The sequence below is a fragment of the Carcharhinus amblyrhynchos genome, chromosome 28 (genome assembly GCF_965287045.1).
Source record: "Carcharhinus amblyrhynchos chromosome 28, sCarAmb.v2.hapA, whole genome shotgun sequence".
In the NCBI taxonomy this organism is placed as follows: Eukaryota; Metazoa; Chordata; class Chondrichthyes; order Carcharhiniformes; family Carcharhinidae; genus Carcharhinus; species Carcharhinus amblyrhynchos.
This window is the reverse complement of record NC_137351.1, coordinates 16,281,065-16,304,375: the sequence shown is the minus strand read 5'-3', so window position 1 is coordinate 16,304,375 and position 23,311 is coordinate 16,281,065. Positions and strand designations below refer to the sequence as shown.

General features: G+C 42.4%; 1 protein-coding gene across 3 annotated transcripts in view; it reads left to right on the top strand.

Moving 5' to 3' along the window:
* pde8a (phosphodiesterase 8A) overlaps nucleotides 1–22,641 on the top strand; it is a 109,681-nt gene extending 87,040 nt beyond the window's left edge. For all 3 annotated transcript variants that reach the window (XM_080214215.1, XM_080214217.1, XM_080214216.1), the window contains exons 15-22: nucleotides 2,127–2,172; nucleotides 6,441–6,576; nucleotides 9,014–9,212; nucleotides 11,482–11,699; nucleotides 14,896–15,034; nucleotides 18,955–19,122; nucleotides 20,528–20,657; nucleotides 21,763–22,641. In XM_080214215.1, coding sequence (XP_080070341.1) covers nucleotides 2,127–2,172; nucleotides 6,441–6,576; nucleotides 9,014–9,212; nucleotides 11,482–11,699; nucleotides 14,896–15,034; nucleotides 18,955–19,122; nucleotides 20,528–20,657; nucleotides 21,763–21,869 — 1,143 coding nt within the window. In that variant the 3' untranslated portion in view covers nucleotides 21,870–22,641. The remainder of the gene's footprint in view (nucleotides 1–2,126; nucleotides 2,173–6,440; nucleotides 6,577–9,013; nucleotides 9,213–11,481; nucleotides 11,700–14,895; nucleotides 15,035–18,954; nucleotides 19,123–20,527; nucleotides 20,658–21,762) is intronic.
* Nucleotides 22,642–23,311: the final 670 nt, after the last annotated feature.

The following is a 23,311-nucleotide window of genomic DNA, read 5'->3' as shown; positions in this document are numbered from 1 at the left end:
TCCCGCCCTCTCCCCATAACCCTTAATCCCCTCTCTTATCAAGAACCCATCAACCCGCTTCTTAAAAATATTTAGCGAGGCAGCCTCCACCACTTCAACGGGCAGAGAATTCCAGAGATTCACCACCCTTTGAGTGAAGAAGTTCCTCCTCAACTCCGTTCTAAACCGCCTCCCCTTTATCTTGAGGCTGTGCCCCCTAGTCCTACTGTCTTTTTTGAGCGGGAAGAGTCTCTCCACCTCTATCCTATCCATCCCATTCATCATCTTATACATCTCAATGAGATCTCCCCTCATTCTTCTAAACTCTAACGAGTACAAGCCTAGTTTATTCAGCCTCTCCTCATAGCTCAATCCCCTCAACTCCGGTATCAGCCTAGTAAACCTCCTCTGCACTCCCTCCAGGGCCAAAATATCCTTGCGCAGGTGCGGCACCCAAAACTGCAAGACTGACTTGAGATTGAAGTGTGATCAGCAAGTCTTCAGTGCTTTTGGTTCCCAGGTGTTACAGACTCCTTTTTTTTTGAAAAAGCATATGTTTACTGCATGTTTATTCGATACAAATAGATGGCAAAGATGTGAAGCATTGAACTTGCAAATTGAGTGATTGCAGTTCTGTTAAAATGAGCATCTCCTGTTCACTAACTAACACACTCGGGCATAAACTACTGAACCATTTACTCAGCAGCCCATTAGCTGGGCTCTCAAACTTACCGCTTAAGACAGAAAACAAAATATTATTAAGCAAGATAAGAACTCCTGGTGTTTGGAGTAGCGTATTTGCAGGGATGGATAAGGATTGATTAGTTAACAAGAAATAGACTTACAGATAACTGGATCTTTTTCAGGTTAGCAAGTTGGAACTAATGGAATGCCGCAGTGATAAGTGCCAGGGCCTCAATATTTGCAATCTATGTTAATGACCTGGATGAAGACCAGAGTGTATTTCTGGCCAAATTTGCTGAAGACTAAACATGGATAGGAAAGTAAGTTGTGAGGAGGATACAAAGAGCTGTCAAGAGGCACAGGCAGGTTAGGGCAAAAAATTAACAGATGGAATACAATGTGTGAAAATATGAAGTTGTCCATTTTGACAGGAAGACCACAAAAGCATAATATTGTTTAAGTAGAGAGGGGAGGTGCTGGCCGAGTGGTATAATCGCTGGACTATTACTCCAGAAACTCAGCCATTGTTTTGGGGATTGTGTTTCAAATTCAATTCTTTTAAAATCTGGAATTAAGAATCTACTGATGACCATGAGACCATTGACAATTGTTGGGAAAGCCCATCTAGTTCACTAATGTCCTTTAGGGAAGGAAATCTGACATCCTTACTTTGAGACATATGACTAGAACCACGGCAATTTGGCAGACTCTCAATTGCTCCCTGAAATGGCCTGGCAAGCCACCCAATTCAAGGGCAACAAGGGATGGGCAATAAATGCTATCCAGCCGGTGATGCCCTTGTGCCACAAGTGAATTAAAACAAGAGAGATGGAGTGCAGAATTCTGCAGCATAGGGGGATCTGGATATTACACATGAATCACAAAAAGTTAGAATGCAGGTGCAGCATCATGTTTTGGAATAATCTTCCCCAGAAAGCAGTGGAGACGGGCTCATTCAGTATATTCAAAGAACATTACAACACAGGGACAGGCCCTTCAGCCCACCAAGCCTGCGCTGATATGTGATTTCTATCCCTATTTGTCTCTTGTTCGTGTCTGTCTGGATACACTTTGAATGTTGCTAATGTGCTTGCTTCCACTGGCAGTGTGTCCCAGGAACCCATCACTGTCTGTAGGAAAACTTTATCTGCATGTGTCCCCTAAACTTACCACCTCTCATCTTAAACCTGTGCCCTCTTGTAGTCGAGTTAGATTTTTGATCATCAAGGGAGTTCAGGGTTATGGGGGACAGGCAGGAAAGTGCATTTAAGGCCATGTTTAGGTCAGCACGAATATATTGAATGGTGGCAGGTGGAGCATGCTCTAGGGGCTGAATGGCTACTCCTGTATTTCATAATCACATTCTTATAAACATGACGATGGTGAAATTTTATCAGAGGGTATTGTAGCAACTTGTTGGTAATCATGTTATTGCTCTAATTCTCCTCTCTTGCTATCTACAGGATGGTTTGCGGAGACTATCTGGAAATGAATATATCTTCACCAAAAGTAAGTTGAACTCTTCCAGCTGGACTGACATTTGGAGTTAATATTTGATTTTGAAAGAAATTTAAGGCAGGGCTAGATTAATTATCAATTAAAAGAAGTGGAAGGTTATTGAGGATAGGTGGGAATGTGGAGTTGAGGTTGCAATCCAATCCGCCATGATCTTATTGAATGCTGGGACAGGCTTGAGGGACCGAGTGGCCCCCTCCTGCTCCTAATATGTATGTTTGTATTTTTCTCATGGATTTTATTGCCTTTCAATTTCTAATGAGCAAGCATTGATGCAATAAAGGAAGAGACAAAGCCCCTCCACTCTGTCCTACATTAGAGTTTATTAGCTTGTAATTGATCAAACCCCATATACTGGCCTTTGCCTCATTCCTTCACATTCAGATCTCATTTGTTAATCTCTGTTTTCAGCCTTTGGGGAGAAAGTTCTAGATTTCCATTATCCTCGGTGTGAGCAGAAAAGAGTTGCTCCTAAGTGGCCTTGCATTCATTTTAGGATTATGTCCTTTGTTCTGAAGCCTCTACCAGTAGAAAACAGTTCTTTGCATCTACTCAATCAAATCCCTTCAACAAAAACATATTGTACTGATATAGGGCTTTTAATGTAATAAAACATCCCCTGGTGCTTCTGGAGCAGCTATCAAACAATAATGACGTAATGCTGCTTAAGGGGATATTAGGTCAGATGACCAAAAGCTTGTCAGAGAGAGGGGTTTTAAGGAATGTCTTAAAGCAGGAAAGTGAAGTGGAGAAGTTTAGGGAAGGAATTCCAGAGTTTAGGCTCTAGGCAGCTGAAGGTGCAGTTATTGATGTTGGAGTGATTAAAATTGGGGCTGTCCCAGAAAGCTGAATTTAATGAGCAGATATGTGAGAGCGGTGGGGCTGGAGGGGTGTGACAGTGGAGGAGTTTTAACAACAAGATGTTACTTAACTGAGAGTCAGTACAGGTCAGCAAGCACAAGGGTGATAAAGGAGTAGGACTTGGTGCAAGTTAAAATGCAAGCAGCAGAGTTTGACCATAAGATGTAGGAGTAGATGTAGACCATTTGGCCCATCGGGTCTGCTCTGCCATTCAATGAGCTCATGACAGACCTTTGGGATTTAATGTGACACCAGCGTTATGAGCAGACTGGTTTAATAATGGACTTGCTATGGAGAGGGATGGACTTGGCATCAAGGGAACATGGTTTGGAGCAAGTAATGAAACTATGGCTTCAGCTTTTCAGTACTTATTTGCAGGGAGTTTTTGCTGATCCAGTATTAGATGTCAGATGAGCAGTTGAATAATTTAGCGAGGGTGGAGGAGTCGAGACAGAGTGATGAGGTTCAGGCTGAGTGTCGGCAATGTACATGTGGAAACTAACAGTGCTTCCTAATGTCTCGAAGGGGTATCATGTAGATGAGAAATAAGAAGGGAAAAGCAATGGATGCTTGGAGGACACCAGAGGTAACAGTGTGGGAACAGAAAAGGAAGCCATTGCAAATGATACGCTGGCAACAATTAGATATGAGTGGAACCTAATGCTAGTGCGTGTGTAGGAGAAGAATGATGTGGTCAGCCATGCAAAAGCTGCAAACAGGACCTGAGGGGAAGTTTACTTTTGTCACAGTTGGATAGGATGTCATTTGTGACTTTGGTAAGAACTGTTTGAGTGCTGTAGCAGGGGTGGTAACCTGATTGGAGGGGTTTAAGCTTGGAGTTCTGGAAAAGATGGACACCGGTTTGGAAGGTGACAATACATTCAAGGACTTTGGAAAGGAAACGGAGGTTTTGCAAGGGCAGTGGGTCAGGGCCTTTTCAGTGAGGGCCGATGGCAAATCTATAGAGAAAAGGACAACGATACTGCCTTAAAATTCATTGATTCGATCGCCTACAACTTCTTAAACTCCAAAATTTATGGAATTCCGTTATAACTCTTTAAACCCCATTGGTGCTATCGTGAATCTGTACTAAACCCCTCAAGGCAGTATGTTCTTCCTGAACACAGGACTGCAGCTGGAATGTGACCAATGCTTTGTACAACAGACGCATCACCTCCTCATTTCTGTATTTTAGTTCCCTTTAACATAAGGAGCAACATTTCCATTGGCCTTTCTGATTATGTTCTGTACTTGTCCATGAACATTTAATATTTTGTATAGTTGCACATCAAAATTCCTTTATTCCTCCACAGTTTTTAGTCTTGCGATAACAGGAATGGTCCTTTCAACCAACCTCTGGGTTGTTCTACCATTCAGTAGCTCATCGTCTGATCTGTATATTTAACTCTTGACTATCTGCCTTGGTTCCATAACCTCAGACTTTTGTTTGACCTTTTTGAGACTTGGTCAGAACCTGAGTTCCAGATTTCACTCAATTATTTTCCCCCGTGTTGTGGGCATTTGCTTCGCACGGATAGTGACTCAAGCCGGGAATCAAACCTGTGTCCTTGGTGCTGAGGCAGCAGTGTTAATCATCGTGCTGCCTGCACAGTGAGATCGCAAAGTCCCATCTTCAAATTGAGTTGTGTGGCACTGCCACTGTGCTAAATGGGATAGATTTTGAACAGATTTAGCAACTCAAGACTAGGCATCCATGAAGGGCATGGGGCAACAGCAGAATTCTACTCGACTACAATTTAGTAAGTAACATTCACGGCACAAGTGCCAGGCAATGACCATCTCAAGAGAATATCTAACCATAACTCCTTGTCATTCAATGTCTTTGCCATCGCTGAATCTTTTAATATCCACATCTTTGGGGCCGTTGGGGGGAGGTTGAGGTGGGGGGTGTTAACATTGACCAGAAACTGAACTGGACTAGCTATATAAACAGTTGCTACAAGAGCAGATCAGAGGCTAGGAATACAGCGGCGAGTAACTCACCTCCTGACTCCCCAAAGCCTATCCACCGTCTACTAGGCACAAGTCAGGACTTTGATGAAATCCTTTCCACTTATCAGGATGAGTGCAGCTCCAAAAACTCGGAGTTTGACCTTGAGAGCAGTAGAGATGGGCAGTAAATGCCAGTGATGCCACATCCCTTGAATGAATTAAAAAGAAATTCTATTCCCTTTAGATAGCCTCCACCACACACTTGGACAGTGAATCCCAGATCCTGACCATTCGCTATATGAATCCCAGATCCTAATCATTTGCTGCGAATCCCAGATCCTGACCATTTACCATTTCAAACCGCTTTCCCTCATTGCTTCTTTGCCATTATCTTAAATCTAAGTCTTTTGGTCCTGGATCCTCTGACCAATGGGAACAGTTTCTCCAGACCTACTTTGTTCTGATCATTCTCTTCTCCAAAGAGAGCACTCCCCATTTCTCCGCTCTATCTGTAAATTGTTCTGTTCACATTCCTAGCTCCTCGCTATTCTGTGCTACCTTGCTGATCCAAAATGGATAATGTCTTGCTTTCCCACATTGAACGCCCATCTGCTAGTTTTGTGCACTCACTTCCTGTCTCTATTCCCTTAACTTCCAGCTCCTATTAAATCGTTTACTGTTAGCCTGATCAGGGAACATAAAAATACAGCTCTCTAGCCGTTTATTTAGTCATTTAGGAATCTACTATAAAGTGGGGTCCCCAGTGTAACAATTTCCTGGTGCGGGGATGGTCGAAACACTACATATCACATTCTGTCACTGAGTGTATGCCCATTACCCCTGCGTACAGTACCCTCTCTACTCTTAACTAATGCTAATCCAAACCTAAGCTGCCTCCAATCGTGTTCTCATTTTCATTATCAATCTCAGGTATAGAACCTTGTCAAATGCCTTCTGGAAATCCATCTAAATAACATTCATAGACGCAGTCTTAACCACTACTGTCATCTCTTCAGATTCAACTCGATTCATGAGGCACACTCACCCAAAGTAGAATAAAGCTGGCTCCCTCTGATTAGCTGATTTTTGTTCAAATGCTTAGTTATACTTTCCTTAATGACAGACACCAGTATCTTATCCAAGCTTGACTTTGAATAATAAGCCTAGACTTTCTGCTAATGTACTTAAATAACCTTATTCACCATTAATAAAATATTCTGACTTCTGTTTCTCAGGATCCTAAACACACAATCTCACTTCTCAACATTGAGTTCCTGTCTGTCAATGTCTGCTGTAACTTCCTGCTCCCATCTGTGCAACTTGCTGTGTTTTCCTCTGTTCCTGTCATTATAAACTCAAACTATATATAACTATTCCTTTGGTGATTTATGTGTGGTTTATTGTGATCCTTTGATGACTGATTTTCTTTGTGTGTCTTTTTGCCTCAGATGCCCATACGATTCACGCTCATTTCCATATTCCTGTCTCGCTACACGATATTCCCCCGAGGATAATGGAAACCATGGAAAATGAGGATTCCTGGGACTTTGATATATTTGAATTGGAGGCTGCAACACACAAAAGGTAAATTTAAATTATTGGAGCAATCAGCAGGTTGGGAAGAGACTGAAACTAATGATGGTTAGATATCAGAATGGTGAAATGATCTGATCCTGCAGCTGGTTAAACTGGGCCACTTCTTGAAGAATTGGAATGTTACAGTTCAGCTCATATTTTTAGAAAGTTGTTAACGAGTGAATGCCCTATTACAAGACTTGAATCTGAGCGAGTATATAAATGGGAGTGACGGTGAGTGATACTATGCTGTAGATCAGTCGGTGCAGCAGCAGAACCAACTTGTCAGAAACAGGGTCAATAAAATGCATTCACTTTCTGATCTCCCATTGGGGAATGGGTGTGTGGAGTGGGGCCTTTTCATCAGTCAATGTACAGCAGTTCCTTTTGTTTCATTGGAGTGGGGTGATGATTCTGGCAAGAGGATGCCTTTGTGACCTCAAACTTGTAATAGACTTCATACTAAATATTTCACTTCCCATTTCACAGTGGGATCATTCCCCATTCTCACCCATAACATCTGAATCTAGCAGCCCCGTCCGTACCCATCTCTGTCCTTGCCTTGGTTGTACTCCCTGCTCTGGCAGTGCCTACCACTATTCCCATCAAGCCCACCTCTTCAATGTGACCCCACCCTCCCATGTTAACAGTGCTATATAAACGCAAATTGATATCATTCATGGTAACATCAGTCTCATTTCTAGCCATCTCAAACTTTATTTTGTCTAATCCTAGCCTCTTGACCACCTCTGATTTTAATCTCACCACCACTGGCAGCCATGCCTTCTCTTATCCTCTACACCCCTCAATCCAGCTTTCCTCTCTTTACCCCCACCTCCCTCCCCATCTCTTTGTCTCTCCGCCCCACCTTCCCCTTAAAATGTCCCTCTTTGACCAAGCTTTGGTCATTTGCCATCATATTGCCTCCTGTGGCTCCGTATCAAATTTTCTTTTATAATGTTCCTGTGAAGCACTTATGGATGTTTTTATCCCATTGACAGAGCTGTGGGAATATGCTGGTGTTTGTTGTGATAAGTCCAATTCTTTCTAAATGTGCATTGTGATATGGTTCTTTGAGAACATGTCTCCCAATAACTAATGGCTTTTTTCACTCAAACCCCTTTGGATTAGTTACAGATTTCGGATGCTAACTTGAGGTATAAATGCCCAGCACAATGTAATGTGGCAGTGTCAGACCTGGAGCATACTCTGACCTAAGTGGAAATCATTTCTGAACTTGTGATTGGATTAGTGCCTTGGGGCTCGGTTTAGCTCAGTTGGCTGGTCAGCCACTTTGTGATGCAGAACAAGGCCAATAGCACGGGTTCAATTCCTATACTGGCTGTGGTTGTTCATGTAGGCCCCACTTCTCCCTCACCACTCAAGTTAAATTACCGCCAGTCAGCTCTCCCCCCCTCAAAGGCAGGAGCAGCCCATAGCGCTTTTGCTGCCTTCTAATCCTGAGCATTACTCCATACCCAAATTCAGTTGAATATGGCCAACCAAGACAGGTAATCAGTATCTAGCCTTGAGACTGTTCAGAGTTTGCAGCTTCAACACATTTGGATGTGATGTCTATCTCCTTGTGCATCGGTGTAATTGGAGCACTGTCAGTAATATTTTTTGCATTTGTGGCTGTATTTGTTGTAAGAATATTGAAGGCAACACTTGTCTGAAGTTTAGAATGCTGGTTAATAGCTGACAATTTGTGATGTCGATTGACTGGCCAAGTTAGTGAGCTTATCTGCATCACTAAACAATAGGACTCTTGGCTTGGGGCCTCAGGTGAATTGTTAGCCAGAGATTTACATGGAAGAGTACTAACATTATTTGTCTTTCCCTGAGGTTCATAGAAAGGCTACAACTTTTATAGACCTTTATAGAGGTCTATAAAATAGAGGGGCATAGATCAGCTAGATAGTCATATCTTTTCCCAAAGGTAGTGGAGTCTAAAACTAGAGGGCATAGGTTTAAGGTGAGAGGGGAGAGACACAAAAGTGTACAGAGGGGCAATTTTTTCAGAGTGATGAGTGTCTGGAACAAGCTGCCAGAGGTAGTAGTAGAGGTGGGGTACAATTTTGTCTTTTAAAAAGCATTTAGACAGTTACGTGGGTAAGATGGGTATAGAGGGACATGGGCCAAATGCGAGCAATTGGGACTTTAGGGGTTTTCAGAAAAAAGGCAGCATGGACAAGTTGGGCTGAATGGTCTGTTTCTATGCTATAAACCTCTATGACTCTGACTTCACGAAGCAAGGTTTTCCTAAAATTCCTTTGGTACTGTCCTGTAATCATTTTGGATCAAGATTTGTGGTTCGGCGGGGGAAGAAGCAGGAAAAGGATTTAATCTGAGAAATTATACAAATGGATATGCCCAATTCTTAGTCCATGACAAAATAAAACCTGTTGGCAGACATCCTCTCTAAACCTCTCATCCTTTTATCTAGGCCTCTGGTCTATCTTGGGCTGAAAACATTTTCGCGCTTTGGAGTTTGTGAATTTTTAAACTGTTCTGAGTCAGTATTACGCTCCTGGTTACAAGTTATTGAAGCAAATTACCACTCCTCGAATTCCTACCACAACTCGACACATTCTGCAGATGTGCTGCATGCGACTGCTTATTTCCTTTGTAAGGAAAGAGTTAAGGTGAGTTAGGACATTTTCTAAAAGAAAATTTCCATTCCTTCAAAGGGACCTTCTCCTCCCAGTGACTTTCCTCATCCTGTGACAACAATACTCATTTAAAAAACATGTTCTTGGGATGCGGTCTGTAAGAATCCTGGAAGATCCTTACCTTGGCTGTCTTGCTAATTAACAAAAGCTAACTAACGTACTATAACAGCACATTTCTTTAAGATTTAGTTAATCAGTGACAATGGGTACACTTCAGAAATCTAGCGGAATGCTTAAACAGGGAGCTTTCTGAGAGAGTGAAAGATAAATGCCTAGCAAAGTCTGAGGCCTAGATATGTCTGGGCCTAGGGAGAATAACTGAGCACTGTGTTATTGCTTTAGTCAAGCCTGACATTGAAATATTTGTGAACTGGTGAGATTCTGCACTCGAGAAGTCAAAGAATGAACATCTGTCGTAGGTTTGGGAAGGCTAATGGTTAAAGAACATCTCTTGTAATAAATAATGGCAAGTAATGATTGGGTTAAAATGGTCTCCCACATGGTTTGTTGTATGAGGATTCCCCGAGTGCAGACATTGTGGAGATCTGATGTGACCACCAGGGAGTAGTTATTGGATATAATAGTAAAGTTGTTGTTCTTTAATACAACTGCTCAGATATTAATGCGTGTGAAGTCATGCTTACACGGAATAAAATATAACCACTGTCACTAATAAGGATTATCACTCTGAATTCAGAACTTGAGAGTTAGGGTTAATTAATTCTGAAAGCCTGGATTCCAACAGCATTTATTACCCATTGCTAGTCACCCTGAACAGCTTATGTTGGACCTTCTCGAGCTGCTGCAGGTTCTGTTGATGTTGCTGCCATAATGGTGTTGGGGGGTGAGTTATGCAATGGAAACTAACTACAGGGTCATATGATATTAGTTGGACCATAGCTTGAGTACTGTGTACAGTTCTGGTCACTGCATTACAGGAAGGTTGAGGTAGCCCTAGAGTGGGTGAAAAGGAGTAACAAGTGTATTGTTAAGACTGGAATCTATTAGTAATGAAAGAAGTTTAGACTGGTGTTGTGCTCCTCGGAGCAGAGGCTGGTGAGATCCGTACAATTGGAAGCCTTGCTCGAGCAAATAAAGACTCTGGTTACCCTGAGAGCGGGCTGATAAATCAGGGCACAGTGATTGAAGGAGCAGGGAGAGGATGATGAAACTTTTTTTTACTCGGAAGCTGGTGAGTCTGGTACTTGCTGCCTAAGAGGATGTCAAAACAGAAACTCTCATTAAACAGAAGTAGCAAGAAAGCCCAAAGTCAGTCTACCATCTAGTGGCACAAGTCAGAATTGTGAGGGAATATTTTCCACTTGCTGGATGAATGCAGCTCTACCAACACTCTGTCACCATCCAGAACGAAGCAGCCTGCTTGATTAGCACACCATCCACAAACGTTCAATCCTTTGACCACTCTGCACAGTAGCAGCTGTGTGTACCGTCTACAATATGCACTGCAGGAACTCACCAAGACTCTTTACACCATCTAAACCCATGACCTCTACCACCTAGAAGGACAAGGGAAGCAGACACATGGGAGTACCACCACTTGGAAGTTCCCAGCCAAGTCATTCACCATCCTGACTTGGAAATATATCACTGTTCCTTCACTGTCACTGGGTCAAATTGCTGGAACTTCCTCCCTAAGAGCAATGTGGGTGTACCTACACCGCATGGCCTGCAGTGGTTTAAGAAGGCAGCTCACCACCATCTTAAGGCAACTAGGGATAGAAAGGAAATGCTGACCTAGCCAGCAATGTCTACGTCCCATAAATAAATTTTTAAAGAATAGCCATTTGGCCTCTGAAGCTTACTGCACCATTCAGTACGACCTGGTCCACTTTCATGTCTGTCTCTTTTGTGTCTAAATGAAGAATTCCACTCATGGTGGTGGAAGGTGGGGTTGGGATGGGTTGTTGGTCTTCACTGAGACACAGTGGATTGAATAATCTCCTTTGTTATGAGGTTTCTAAGATTCTAGGTGTATTGTATCAAATCAGATCGTTAGCTTTCACCAAAACTAGCACAAACGTTTTTAAATGTACAGATAATTATTCTGCACATCCCCTTGTGCTTGTGTGTACTTTCCATTTTATCATTTTAAACTGATTGGGAAAAGCACTACATCAGCTCTCAATTCTGAAATCACTCTGTATTATTGTTTAAATTTTACTGTTCACTCTTCAGCCAAGAGCATCTTCAGGTTATTTTGAGCACTGTGTCCATCTTTCAGCAAAGCTTGGACCGGACTGACGAAGTGGCAGCTCTCATTGCAGCCACGGTGCACGATGTGGACCATCCCGGCAGGACTAACTCTTTCCTGTGCAATGCGGGCAGTGAACTAGCACTTCTTTACAACGATACGGCAGTTTTGGAGAGCCACCATGCAGCACTAGCATTCCAACTGACCACACGGGACGATAAATGTAACATCTTCAAGAACATGGAGAGGTAAGGAGTCTGAGACCCATTGGAAAATGATCCTGGCCTTAGTTGCACTTGGAGATTTGCTGTGCCATTTTTCGCAGAAAGGATTCTAGCTGCAGTTTAAGAAAGACTGTATCCTCACCCTCTGGGCAAGTCCAGAACTAGGGGGCACAGTTTTAAAATTAGGTCATCCTTTTTAGGACACAGCTAAGGAGAATTTGTTTTTCTTTTGGAGGTGGGGTCATTGAATATTTTTAAGCAGAAGTAGATAGATTCTTGTTAGACAAAGGAATCAAAGGTTATGTGGAGTAGATGGAGAATGTGGAACTTAAACAGATCAGCCATGATCTTATTAAATGGAGGAGCAGACTTGTGGGGCCAAATGGCCAATTCCTGATCCTATTTTGTGTTTGTAAATGGAGAAAGAACCAGAAGAGAATTGAAGGGAGCTAACTAGTATTTAATTAATCTGGTTTTGATTCTGCAATCATTACATGCTTAGATCTAGTGCTCTGATCATTGACCTTTAGGCAAAAGCATAAGCAACAGGTGAATTAACTCATTATTTGCAGCATTGTCTACTGCGAAAAAGATTATACTTTTATTAAAATATATTTTAAAAATAAAAAATAAAATTGATCAAGGATCCTTAACCAGTAATGAACTCCATGGAGGCGAAAGTCCTGTCATCAGGTTACTTTATTTACACACTTACATCTGTACACAGCTAGCTCGCCAGTCTGCTAAATGCAGGCTGGGAGTCTGACACACCTGTTTTAAATAGGGAGCATAAGGCTCCCTGATTTAATTAAGATTCGTCAGGAACCTCTTTTCATACTCTAGCAAACTAACCTCATTAGCCTGCCTGAAGTCATCACACTTTGACAGTCCGAGTCTGGGCTGCACTAGAACGTACCAACAGCACAATGTGTGTGTCATTCATGGTCACGGCTTATGTCTGAGCTGCAGAAGTGAGATCACTTGCAATTTGGAAAATGAGCAGCAGCCAGTTTGTACTGGAAGTCCCATAAGTAACAGTGGGATAAATGATCATATATTACTTTGTGTGATGTTGGCTGAGGGATGCATATATCATGTCCAACGACATCTGATTTTAAAAAAAATCAGGAGATGTGGAAGCACCATATTTAAATAAGAGTTTAATAGATGAGGGAATGAAATATTAGCATAGCGTTCTTGTGTTGGCAGCATGAGCTTTTCGTGCAGCCAATTCCAGCTGCCTGCAGCATGTTAGCCACAGGACTTTACTTCTTTAGCAGACTTACTGAATAAATCCTGCCTGGTATAAATGCTGAATAAATTCTGAGATGGTGAAGCTTTACACTGCTAAGGATTCTACAAGGAGCAAAACAGATCATTTTAGATGAAGAGTTTACAGCACAAAGCTTAATTCGGTTCAAATCTCACAGGGCTGTCTTGTGTGTGATATATCTGTTGGGCTAGTGTAGATGAGATGTTCTTTCTCGAATAGTGATCAGATAGATGGATGGCTTGACCCTGAATGTGTGACTTGTGGTATACCTGATTCAACATTGTTAGTTGCGTTTAAAGCATCTTGGACCTGGTGTGTGTGTAATGGACTGGCAGAAAAGAATTTGCATTATGAAATGGACTACTTTGATATGTAGATACATCTTGAGCAAGCAGAGTGGAAGGGCTGTTTAATTAATATTTACAATGCTTCTGGAGAGAACACAATCTTAGATGAGTGGATTCGACCTAGCACAGCTGGAATGATCTCCTAGGGAAACGAGCTTCTACACTTTTCAACTGTGGCTCCAACACACACGGGAAACAAAGTGGAGTCTTTACTAACAGGATGGGAAATGTGAAGTCCGGTGTTCGTTATGTGGCCAGAAATCTCCAGTCAGGCCACTGTACTGAGCAATAGTTTAATTTACAATCACCTGAAGAACCCTAAATAAAACATGAAAGGAGAGGGGTTTTATGGATGCTTCAATAGCTGTTTACATTCTTAAGCAGCCAGAAATCTTCTCTTTATGTTTTCTTGCTGTTGCTGTGACACATTCATTGGGTAACTGAGTTATGGGAGAAATGTCACTCTTTCCCTCAAAATCTGGCCCAGCCCTCGTATTCATGCTGGGAGGGAGGAGTTACTAAACTCATTGCCTGAGAGAGCTGTATTCCCAGCAACTGAGAGACATTCACTAATTGAGCAAGAGAGAGTGAGAGCTGAATTTCTCGATTCCAGCCCTCCTGTGTGTTGCCCAGTTAGTATTTCAAGTTGCAGCTGTTGCTACTTTATCAATTGGTTTAAATAATTAATCTTATTCTGGCTTCTCGTGATAATTGGATGTTAATTTTTATTTGTAACCAGTGCTGTATTCTGTGACTGAGTAAGAGACTGATGGGGTTTGCTTTTGGCTGTTGCTGCGGATGTGATTGTTTCATTCCTTGCATCCTTCATAAACATCTGTCCATCTCAAGCTCTGCTGCCCATATCCTCACCCACAAATCACCTCTGCTAGCTGAGCTATATTCACACCCAGTTCACCAACACCTCAATGTTAAAATTCTCAATGTTCTGTTCAAATTCTTCTATCATCTTGCCTTTCCCATCTCTGTAACCTTGTCCAGCCCCATAACCCTCCCAAATCTTTGTGTCACCATGCAGTGGTTAACGGTGCTGCCTCACAGTGCCAGGGACCCAGGCTTGATTCTGGCCTTGAGTCACTGCCTGTGTGGAGTTTGCACATTCTTCCTGGGTCTGCATGGGTTTCCTCTGGGTGTCCCAGTTTCCCCCCCTCAGTTCAAATGTGTAAGTTAGGTGGATTGGCCATGCTAAATTACGCCTTAGTGTTGCAAGATGTGTAGGTTAGATGGATTTGCTATGGAAAAGGTTTGGGGTTATAGGGATAGGGCAAAAGGGAAAGACGCTCCTTCCCCTCTGTCAGAGAGTCAGTGCCAACTCAATGGGCTGAATGGCCTCATGCACAGTAAGGATTCTATGATCCCTCGAGAATCTGCCCTGGTCCCTTCAACATGCCTTTAGCCTGAACTTGTTCGGTTTCTAATCCTCTCTATCCCTCCACCGCTGATTAAGATCCATCTGTTTGTCACCAGTCCTTGTCTCCATGTAGCTCAATGTCTAATAATGCATCTTGGGTCATTTCCTTACACTAACGGTGTGACATAATGCACATTTATTGTTAAATTGAGAGTGAACATTTTTGGGCAGGAATGAATACCGGACACTCCGACAAGCTATTATCGACATGGTCCTTGCGACAGAGATGACAAAACACTTTGAACACGTCAACAAATTTGTAAACAGCATCAACAAGCCTTTGGCTGGACTGGAGGAGCACAGTGCTGGGGTAAGAAGTGGGAGACATTCTTTAACTGTGTATGCATGTGTCTGTAACTGTGTGTAACTGTGTGCATGTCTGTAACACTGCGCATGTCTGTAACATGAAGGAGTAACAGGTGTGGGAATCCAGATGCATTAGGTGACAGGTCACTTGCATATCTAACAGATTTGCTGTCGGGCAGCATCTTCATGGTGCCAGTGGCGGTTAAGGTTATGCTGATGATATTTGGGGTTTTCAAAGTTCCCAGGTGACATTGAAGTGAGAAAACCTACAATTAATTTATTTGTGAAATCCTCCACGTGAGCAATCTTCCATCATTACCGGAACCGTGCCTTCCGCAATCGGGACAGTGGCAGTTCATTCTGGGAGGGGACTGGAAGCAGTTGTATAACTTGGAGTTGTTTGGATGCTTGGAAGTGATTTGGGGAATCATTCAAAACCAGTCAGCTCCTGAAGGATTTCTGCACAGAGCGTGAGGATTGGATGTAGTGCTCCATGCTAACCAGCCATGCCTCCATCAGACTTTACAAGTAAAAAGCTTTTGTTGATTGGGTTAAATTGGAAACAAAATAATTTGAGCACGAGGGTCCTGCCACTGGAAAGGGATATCTCTGGTCAGGCAGTTATAGTTCCTTCACATTTGTGGAGCTGGTTCTGGGTTGTGTGAATCCTGTGTGGTGATGCAGGATCTGTATGATTAGCCCCAACACCACCAAACAATTGCAGTCTGGGTTGACGTGTGGCTCAGTTTTATCTGGAACTGGGAGCTACATCTCAATCAACCTGACTTAATGGACGGGATGTTACAGCATCGCTTGGGCAAGACTAGGAATTCCCGCCCGATGTCAAAGGAGATTTCCGTTCTCGAATGCTCGCTCGCTCCAATTCCGTGGCGGGCAGGGTGAAGTGTGTTCTGGCCAATGTTCCAAAATACAGGAATTTAATGTCTTACTAGTTTTTGATTATTCACTTATCCCACCACCTCCCCCCGCCCCCCCCCCCCCAACCCCCCCTCCCCCTAACAAAAAAACAAAAGTGACAACGGTTCAGGGTTTCTCCGATACATCTCTGAATTTCCACAGCAAATGGAGGAAGTTTGCATGCATGTAATTTGTGTGTGTTTGCAGCTGAGTTTGGACCAGTTTTAGTTAAACCTGATGGGAGGGTGCTCTAGCCAGCTTTGGTCTCTGCAGAATATTATCAACAGCTTGCAGCTTTCACACCACAGTGAGGAATCTGCTACCTGGGGACATCATAAAATCCCAATGTTTGCAATCAAAAGCTATTTATTTTGATAAATTACAGAATCCTAGGCCATTTGGCCCATTGAGTCTGTACCAACCACAATCCAACCTAGGTCCTATTCCCTGTAACCCCATGCACTTACCTTACTAGCCCCCCTGACACTAAGGGGCAATTTAGCTTGGGCAATCCACCTAACCCGTGCATCTTTTTACTGTGGGAGGAAACTGGAGCACCCGGATGAAACCCAAGTCACTGTGGTTTAAAAGACTAGATTTTTAGATGTCTAAATAAACAATGTTGGGTACCGTAACTGACAGCAAAGGTGATCACATAACAAGTTAATAGGTTATTCAAACAAAGCTTCTGAGCAAAAGGAAGCTTGTCATCCTTATCTGGTCTGGTCAATTTGGTTAACTTGTCCTCTGAAGTAACCTAGTAAACTTTGCAGTTATAGGAACACACGGGAAAACACTAGTTTCCATCTCATCGACTGCAGGAATTTCAGAAGAAAGCTCCACAACTCCTGATAGCAGCTAGAAACTCAAGTCTAGTCAAGGAGGCTGACACCCTTACTTTTGGTTGCATTCACTTTTCCACAAGGGCATCGCCTAAAGATTTTGGGGCCATCCGTTGCTGTGCTTTGAACTTTTCCATTTACACACAGATCAAATGCAAAAAACAATTCCTGGAGAACCCTCTAAACAGCGGAGAGTCCACCAGCTAGCACTTGGCCAGTTCATTTCTCTGATTTGATGCAGAATTTCCAGTCTGCCCTCCCCTGACTTCAAAGAATTTCAGACCATTTATTCTGGCAAAAAAACTTAACCTTCTGATTTAGTTTGTCCACAAAGATCGAGCACTTCCCAGTGGCTGAAATATAATGACACCTGTTGACGGAGTTAAAATGATTTTAACAAAATAGATAGGTTCCTGATCTATAAAGGGATCGAGGGTTATGAGGATGAGAATCATATCAGCCATGGTTGATTGGTGGAGCAGATGTGATAGGCTGGTCTAATTCTGATCCTATATCTTATGGATTTCCTTGCGTGCCTGTCAGGTAGTTTAAAGACTCACAATAGAGGAGCTTATTTCAAGAAAAGTAGTCAGCCGATTGGCACTTGTTGGTTTCTTCCCAGAATCAGGAATGTGTACTTGGTGTGAATGCTGTAACTGACTGGTATATGCGAAGTAAATTAGAGACACAGGAAATACTCAGCAGGTCGGGCAGCATCCGGAGCAAGAAACAGAGTTGACCTTTCATGAACATTAACATTAAATTCCCTTACTCTTCAGAGATGCTGCCCAGATCTGCTGCTGAGTATTTCCAGCTATTCCTGTTTTATTTCAAATTTGCAACATCTGCAGCATTTTGATTTTGTGCTTTAGGCAAAATGTCTGATTCTAATATCCATGAGACTGTTTCAAATATCATCTCGCCCATGAAAAATAGGACACTTCACTGAACAAGTCCCATGATGTGTGTGTGAGAGATGGCCACTTGATGTTAGTTAGAGGTAGAAACAGGCCATTTGGCCCAACCAGTCCATGCTGGTATTCATACTCCACTCAAACCTCCTTTCATCTTGTCTCATCTAAATCAGCATCTTAACCTTCTGCCTTTTAATCTTGTCCTGCTTTCCCTTAAATGCATCTAACCTCACTTCGACCACTCCCTATGATGGTGCATTCTACACATTCACCACTCATTGGGTAAGGAAGTTTCTTCCAAATCCCCTATTGGAGTTTTTGGTGATATCTTATATTGATGACCTATAGTTATGATTTTTTCACAAGAGGAAGCATTTTCTTTGCTTTAAAGAACTCCAGGTCACTCCTCAACCTTTCAAGAAATAAGAGACCCAGCCTGAAGATTCTTTCCTGAAATGTAAACCATGCATTTCCAATATCATCCTTGTAAATCTTTTCCGCACCCTCTCCAGTACCTCTCTCCTTTCCATATAACATATTGAGGAGAACTACTCCCTGTACGTAAGTGTGATTAAACCAAGGTTCGATACAGATTTAACGCAGCTTCCTATTTTTCAATTGTGTCCCTCTAGGAATAAAACCAAGTTCTTGGTTAATTATTTTTGTGGCCTTGCTAACCTGTGCTGCAACTTTAGTGATTGGTGTATTTGTATTTCAGGATCAGGTCATGTTCGTTAGTTCATTTCTCCTAGCATGCTGAGTGCTCAGTCGTTTATTGTCCCCAGTCCACATCTCCGTTATGAATTAGTTGCTCTGGCTTTGTCCTGGAATACACTCTGCAAAGCCAGGAGTACAGAAACCAAACCCTGTGATTCAGAAGCCATTGAGTGTGTCAGCCGGTTATGATTTTTCCAGCCCTCTCCTTGCACCCCAGCTGGCTGAGAGATTTGCATCCCTACAAATAACAACCTATCAGTGAATGTGCTGACTGGGACCCCAGTTCTGGCACTGTCTGTGCATAAGCTGCTGTCAGGGAGGTGGGTGACGAGGGTACAGTGTACAAGTTGTTCACTTGGCGTTAACATTGAAAATTCAGATTTATCTTGTTGCTTGTCCTTCCATTGCAGTTACTCTTTTAGCACCCAGCAATGCTCTGTTAGAATATAAAAGTAAACCACATTAATCTCCCACCTGTCTAGTCCTTGTCAATTTGAGTGCTGTACAATGTGCCTTCTCTGTTTGCATTGCAGAATGGTGGCACCAACGAAGATTCATGCAATACCATCCTCACCTCGCCTGAAAACCGGATTCTGATCAAACGTATGTTGATAAAATGTGCGGACATCTCCAATCCCTGCCGACCCCTCGAGCTCTGTATTGAGTGGGCTGCCCGTATTTCAGAAGAATACTTTGCTCAGGTGAGAAGCTGAATTTTTAATTTTTTTTTCTCTCCTCGTCCTCCAGGGCTGATTATACTGAAATGTAGCGAATTAAGAATATCGCTGACAGTTTTTGTGAAATACAAATTTTGCATAAGTTACAATTGGTTTCTTTTATATCTTCTCGTCTGGGCACCCCATGCCTTCCACCCTTACTGACCGTATTTCCCCTGCCCCCATCCCTGCTTCCTTCTAATCCCCTGATTCTCTTAAACTCATCCCGCAAAGATCTGGAATCCAAAGCCTGCTGTTTGACAAGAGTTTTTAACTTCCTGAAATACTTTGAGGCATCATAAGTTAAAGGCAATATACAAATAAAAACTGATTTTTTACTGTTTTCAGTTCTTTTGCAAACTAAATGTGAAATTTATCTGAAACGAGTACCATGGTAAACAAAACTACCTGAATCACAGTGTCCAGCCCTTTGAATACTCTCGACACAGGAGTCCAAGTGTGCGTTTGTTAACCATTTTCCAATACCTTTGTCCACTAGTATTTCGTTGGTGTCTTTGAAAGAGTCTTTTGGTGCTTTTCTGTTGGTAAGGAGTTCAATTGGAGAAATTTCTTTAACTGGAAACCTCCTGTCCCTATTGCCCAACCTGGCCAAATTATGTCAACTTAGAATCATAGAATCCGACAATGCACAAAGGGGCCATTTGGCCCATTGAGTCTGCACTGACCACAATCCCTATCCCATAACCCCATGTATTTATCCTGCTAGTCTCCCTGACACAAAGGGGCAATTTAGCATGACCAATGCACCTAACCCACACATCTTTGGGCTCTGTGAGGAAACTGGAGCAGCTGAAGGAAACTCATGCAGACATGGGAGGAATGTGCAGACTCCACACAGACAGTGACCCAAGCAGGAATCGAACCTGGGTCCCTAGTGCTGTGAGACAGCAGTGCCAACCACTGTGCTGCTCTATTGTAACTTGTAATAAGGGGCAGAGCAAAATTGAGAGGCCAGTAGCCTGTGCCCCTAACTGGGTGCACTGTGCACCTGGGCTGTCCTACAAACCTGACTAGCCAAACTCGTCAAACCTCTCATTTTTTTTAAAAAAAATAACATTTCTCTTGCTGTCAAATGTAGATGGAGGCCCCATACTCCAATCCTGTGCCAACCCATCACATTCCAGGGTGTTGGACAGTTGATCCAGACTTTGGCATATCACATATCTATATTGTTGTTCCCTGCAGGGAATCTTAGCCCTACTGAGCTCCGAAACCTTGTGTATAGGAAGCTGGAGACATGGAAACCATATTCTACTGAAGGGGCTAGTGCACATGCGCATGATAGCTGCTCTGTTTTTGTATTGCATTATTTGATATGCAAGACAATATGTGACTAGTTGAGCTCTTTTAATCTTTGTCTTGTTCACAGACGGATGAGGAGAAGCGACAAGGATTACCTGTGGTGATGCCAGTGTTTGATAGGAACACCTGTAGTATTCCCAAGTCACAAATCTCCTTCATTGATTATTTTATAACAGATATGTTTGATGCTTGGGATGGTAAGTCTCTGGATTTTTCCCTAACAATTTCTGAAACTCTCAATATCTTCCTTCGTTCAAAAGATAATGTGACACTGTCACTAAAATTATCTTACATCCCTGACATTCCTTTCAGCATTTTTATTCTTTGCAATATTTTGAGTCCTTTTGCAAATACGTTTTCCCAACTTATTTCATTCTCCTATTTTGCTATCTGTCTGAGCTCTGCAAAGGCCATAACTGAAACAGCTCCGCCATATCGCATGATGCATTTACTCGTCGGGGATAGTCTCAATGGAGCTGCTTTAGTCCCCTTTACCTGATGTCTGTTGTACAATGAGGGTTCCGTACTGAGACACAAGCCATATCACTCCTAAGTCCAGGTGTAGGCTAATGTTTCTGCTAATGTACCTTTTGAGGACAGTAATTATTCTGAAATCCAGAAAGCTGTCTTTCTGTCTATTGTTACACTGAGCTAGACAGCGTAGAACCAAACCACTTGGTGCAAACAGTCTGTGTTGGTATCTGTGCTCTGTGTTTATCCTCCCAGTCTACTTTACCTACCCTATCAGTCAGTTTGTGCATAGCAAAGTCCCACCAGTAACAGATAAGTGAGCAGATAATATGTGAATGATGTTGATTTTATAACAGGGAAAAGCAAGCCATTCCACCCAATGTATTCATGTTGGTGTTTAAGTTGCACATACGTCTCCCCTTCCCTTAAATTACTCGATCGTTATGACCCTCTATCCCTTCATGCATCCCCTTTAACATACGTGTTTTTTTCAGCTATTGCCTGTGGTAGCGAGTTTCACATTCTATCCCTAACCATTCCCTGGATAAAGCCATTTCTGCAGAATCTTCTGGATTTATTACTGACAACTTGATTGAATATCTGCTTGATTTATTAGTGACTATCGATTATCTGCTGGACTTATTACTGACTGCCAGCCCTGAGTTTTGGGTTGCCTGCAAGTGGAAAACATTTTTATCTGCCCCCGGTTTTAAAGACCTTTGACTGATTACCCACCTGCCTTTTCACTAGAGAAAAGAACCCCAGTCTCTTTAATCTTTTTAATAATCTATTCTTTGACGTGTGTCTTCTCTTTTTTTAATTTGATTACAGTGTTTGCTGACCTGCCCAACTTGATCCAGTACTTGACAACTAACTTCAAATATTGGAAGTGTCTGGATGACCAGAAGCTGCACTCTCTTCGTCCCCCAGAGCAGTGACCAGGCCATGAACTGCCACCGGATACTTTCGGACTCATTGCCATTTGTACAGGTTCTGCATTGCTTTCCGTTGAATTTCTTCAAAATGGGGCAACGCCAAATGAGAGAGCCCAATGGAAATGCGGTAGTAGGAAAGCTTTGTTCCTACTTGGCTCTGTGTTTTTGAATGTTTTTACACTGGAATGATGCTGTGTAATCTTGCTCTAGTGTAAAGTTTCCTGACTGGACTGATGAGAAAAACCAGAATGTGTTTGACCCTCAATCAGCTGCTGCAGAACATTGTTCCACGTTTTTAAACTCTTGGTCTAACAGTGTAGCTGCTTCCTATCAGTGTTGGGAATGTCCTGGGTATCTGTATGTTTATCATGGAACAGTTTGAGTCTGAGATCGTCCCATCACCTGCACAGAGAGAAACCCACAAAAAACAAATCTGCCACCAAGAAACGCAAGACATGAAGGAAACCTCGACACTTAGTAAAATGTATTCTGTTTATTTTTCAGATTTCTTTGAAGGAACACTCCCCCCTCAGCGAGCACTACTGACCCTGGTTTATAAGTTTGAGGAAAATAAATATTATATAAATATATATATATGTGAATCTAGGAGCAAATGTTTTAAAAAAAAGCTTTTCAAACATGATCATTAACTATTATGATTTAGATGATCTGTTTATTTATTTTGTTAGATGTTTAATATTTTCTATGAATTTATATAAATACTAAAGCCAAAGCCAACTTTCGAATAATAACATAAATTGACTTGATTCAGATATGTTGATGTACAGACCTTTTTATTTTCATAATGCAAATACAGAACCTTCTAGAAATGAACCTTTCCATTGCGCTATGTGGATAGATGTGTTTGTTGATGGGGATTTACGTTACTGGAAGACTCAGGTAGAATCATAGAATCCTTACAGTGCAGAAAGAGGCCATCGAGTCTGCACTGACCACAATCCACCCAGGTCTTATCTTTATAACTGAACGCATTTACCCTCCTGACACTAAGGGGCAATTTAGCATGGCCAATCCACCTAACTCGCACATTTTTGGACTGTGGAAGGAAACCAGAGCACCCAGGGGAAACCATGCAGACGTGGGGAGAACATGCAAACTCCAAACGCACAGTGACCCAAGCCAGGAACCGAACAGGGTCCTGGTGCTGTGAGGCAGCAATACTAACCATTGTGACACTGTGCCACCCAGAGGGTACACCAAGCTCTCCTGAACTCGAGCTTTTATAGGATGACTTGTAATCTACCAAAGTGAACCCACAATAGTTAAACTGTAGAATTCTAGGAGCTTCTGCAGTGGTTTTGAATAATCAAGCTTTTAATTAGCTTTTCCTGTTGGGAACATTCCCATTTCCACCATTTTTTATACAGTGTTCTAGACTTACCCTCTATCCTCTCTGTGGGAACTATCTTGATACAAGCCCCAAT